The sequence below is a fragment of the Amphimedon queenslandica genome, unplaced genomic scaffold (genome assembly GCF_000090795.2).
Source record: "Amphimedon queenslandica unplaced genomic scaffold, v1.1 AMPQUscaffold_9229_Cont18813, whole genome shotgun sequence".
Taxonomy (NCBI): Eukaryota; Metazoa; Porifera; class Demospongiae; order Haplosclerida; family Niphatidae; genus Amphimedon; species Amphimedon queenslandica.
The window spans coordinates 1-3388 of record NW_003550499.1 but is presented as its reverse complement, the minus strand read 5'-3'; the positions used below and the strand labels follow the sequence as shown (position 1 = coordinate 3388).

The following is a 3388-nucleotide window of genomic DNA, read 5'->3' as shown; positions in this document are numbered from 1 at the left end:
GATATGAGGATACTAAAGCTCATCCTTTTAGAAATGAAACTGGAACTGGTATTGAGTTTATCACAACAAACACACAGTAATGCATTACTAAGAATTCCTTTCAACAAACTGTTATCATTATCAAACATTATGATTACATAAGGATCAATTATAATTTACTTTCAGCTACTAGTTTTGTTCAAACAAAGATTTGTTTACTTATCTGGATTATCAATATTATAATTACTAGAACTAGTCTAGGTTCAGTCAGTTAGTTGTTCCCAGTCATTTAGTGCAGCATGTACGTAATGGGCAGCAGCACGGGCTGCAAATGGCTTCCATTTTTTAGTGGCTTCTTTGTCACCATCACCCCAATCCCCAATACCCTTGATAACAATAGCACTAACACCATGTTCAGGGGCATAATCAATCGCAGTCATTATTCCAGCTCCTTCCATTTCTCCTGCAATAGCATGAGGTTTTTGGGCAAGTAATTCCTGTTTAACATCAGGATTATCGATCAGACTGCCTGTAGATATAAGGACACCAATGGAAACTGTAATATTATGTAGCATTTTAAAACCATGAGGAGGTCGGAATTTGTGTAGAATAACTTGCTTTACATCGGGATGAGGGCCTCTCTGATACTCATTTTGACCTACTCCTTCACGTTTATTTGTGAAATCACAGATCATGTCAGAAATCACAACATCACCTAGTTTCTGCTTTCCTGGATCCATTCCAAAACAGACACCAACAGCAACAATATATTTGATGCTCGGAAAATTTTCTAACATTTTTGAGGTGATGACACCAGCGTGAATTGGACCCTGCCTGCTCTTAGATGGTGCGGTCATCACAACAATGACCTTGCTTTTTCCATAATTCCCTATGAATATCCTCAGACCATCAATGTCAGTTTCAATGAGCTTTTTAGACGATTGCTTCAGATAATACACGACTGGATCCTCTTCACTTGTAGTGGCTGGCATGAGTAGGATTTCAATATCTTTAACAAGACTTTTAGTAAACTTTTGGGTTTTAGGGACACGTTTCACGATTTCATCATTATACTGCCATTTTGGTGGGTCTGAAAAAAAACAATTGACTCTTGGATGCAAGACATGATGTATGGTATGTTATATCATATTATATATGTGTGTGTGTATGATTATTAGTTTTAAAAAATTGTTACATTATAAAGCAGCTTACAAGCTAAATATAGCATGATTGGAATTATTTTTGATTGAGCAGCATACATTATGGCATTGTGTTACCTTTTTGTACAGTTCCATCAATATCCTCAATACCAGTAATTGCTTGAGCTCCTCCATCTAAAAATAATATACACGAAGCATAACTTAAAGAAGGTCATGATCACTTTAGTAATCTATCAATATGAACGATTATTATAGGAAGCACTTTATGGCTGCATGGTTTCCGTATATTAGCTGCGGCTTTTGTATGGATTCCACAAGTGTGGTAAAGCTTGCCCTAAACTAAGCTCTATCTTTATATTTAAGCTGTCAGTATGAATCTGCTTTTTGAAGCTGTATCTATATGTTTCAATAGCTAATATCTGTTTATTTGTAAAATTACAGGTTATTATACCATTGTGTCTGTATCCAGCATCACTTTTCTTAGTACTAGTGGGGTCAAGTTTTGGCCCTAGATTAGAGAATAGTTAAATTTATCCACTACTGTTCAATTTATTCATACTTTTAGCTGGTTTCCTTCCTTCTGTCAAACCTCCTAAAAATATACTGTAGATGTATATTCATCTTAAATAATTTATTTATGAATAGAAAGAGTCCATGATGATTACTCATGGACTCCTGTGCATAGTCATAGCAGCACCTGCTAAACAGTTACTGGTATACACTTATGCTGCTTTTAATATTGAGTTTTGTCAATAATCCAGTAAAATTAATAGCAAATAAAGGTCTCAATGTGCTTTGTTGATACAACTGAAATAATGCACAGCTGGCTTATGTATTATTTTTGTGTTCTTGTAGCCATTGGTTTGATTACAAGGCAAGGCAATCAATCCACTTTATAGCTCTGGATGTATATTAATTTAAAACCACTCTAGTGTGAATATGACTAATCATAATTTTGTTATAAGAATAATTATTATTTCTGTCTGTTATACACTTACTTATATATTCAGCTTGAGTTGTACAGCCATTTATTTTATCAAGACCATCAGCCAGTGTATCATAAGATGGTTTACCAACTTTATCAACATTATCAGATCTTCTCAGCCATCCTCCAAGGCATTCTCTAAAGCAATCTTCAGTCTCACCGCTTTCATCTTTATTGATCATTTTCAGTGTATTGTTACTCAGTCCAAGTGTCCCTCCTAATTTCTTCCATTTAGTTTTGTCAAAACGTGTTTCCTCTAACCGTTGTATCACATTGATCAAGTCATTAATGTCCAGTACTAAAACATGAAGAAATAATAAATTTAGTACCAAACTATGCAAAATGCAAAGAAAGTGGCAGATAAGTCTATAGAAATAACATATTTAATTTGTTGCTGTCCTGAGTACACCAGTACTATAAAGCATCACATGAATAGAATTATACATACATCAAGTCATATAGTTAAGCACTTACTTTTTGACATGTTAGTCAGTTGTAAAGAGAAGAACAGTAAAAGGTTTAGAATGAAGCTCTGTTACTCAACACTCTCTACACTGGGCAGATAGCAACACTACTGGAATATAAATATTCCTGCTATCTGATTTGCTATCAAAACTTAATTTCCTGTGTTATTTTTATATTAACCTACTCATTCACCTTTCCATTTCTTGTGTAGTGGAAAGGACCTTATACTGCCCTTCCCCTATCCTGTTGTTACTTGAAATGATAGCAATTATTTACTAGCTCCTGGCACCTCTGCCAAAAGAATATGCCAATCATTTTAACTCATAATAATTACTTAAAATTGTACTATCCTAATATCAGTAATATAGTAAAGGGTTTTTAGTTTTTAGGTATTCTTTCAGCAGCTGCACGATCTCCTGCTTCCCTCACAGCATTGATCAAAGTCTGCCATGTTCTACTTTTAGCATTGTCTGCACCCTCTAGCCATGCTTCTATTGTCTTCCTCAAGTGCTCATATGCATCATTACCACTTTTTGCAATGACATTGAGTCTTGTCTGATATAGACCTAACTTTAGGCCCAAGTTATTCCATTTGACTGGACCAAATTGAGCTTTATTTAAAACTGTTATTACCATAATCAATATCCTCTATACCTAATATGGTAATGCATTAATAGACTATTATTGTGATACATGACTTACCTAGTGTCCTTTTTCCATTATCAGTACTAACAGCTTGCGTTGTGGCGCTACTAGTAGTACTGCTTCCATTAGATGACACTTTAGTGCCAGTAGGTAC

General features: G+C 34.8%; 1 protein-coding gene and 1 long non-coding RNA gene across 2 annotated transcripts; both read right to left on the bottom strand.

Moving 5' to 3' along the window:
• Positions 1 to 51: 51 nt before the first annotated feature.
• Positions 52 to 2699, bottom strand: LOC109590950 (uncharacterized). Its single transcript, XM_020006786.1, has 6 exons — positions 2599 to 2699; positions 2138 to 2422; positions 1699 to 1731; positions 1591 to 1647; positions 1257 to 1313; positions 52 to 1069 (listed from the first exon to the last, which is right to left on the bottom strand). Exons 1-6 carry the CDS (start codon positions 2606 to 2608, stop codon positions 243 to 245), a joined length of 1269 nt encoding a protein of 422 aa, XP_019862345.1. The 5' UTR covers positions 2609 to 2699; the 3' UTR covers positions 52 to 242.
• A 143-nt stretch (positions 2700 to 2842) lies between these two features.
• Positions 2843 to 3382, bottom strand: LOC109590951 (uncharacterized). Its single transcript, XR_002189581.1, has 2 exons — positions 3292 to 3382; positions 2843 to 3243 (listed from the first exon to the last, which is right to left on the bottom strand). It is a non-coding gene; the product is annotated as an uncharacterized LOC109590951 (long non-coding RNA).
• Between the last annotated feature and the right edge of the window lie 6 nt (positions 3383 to 3388).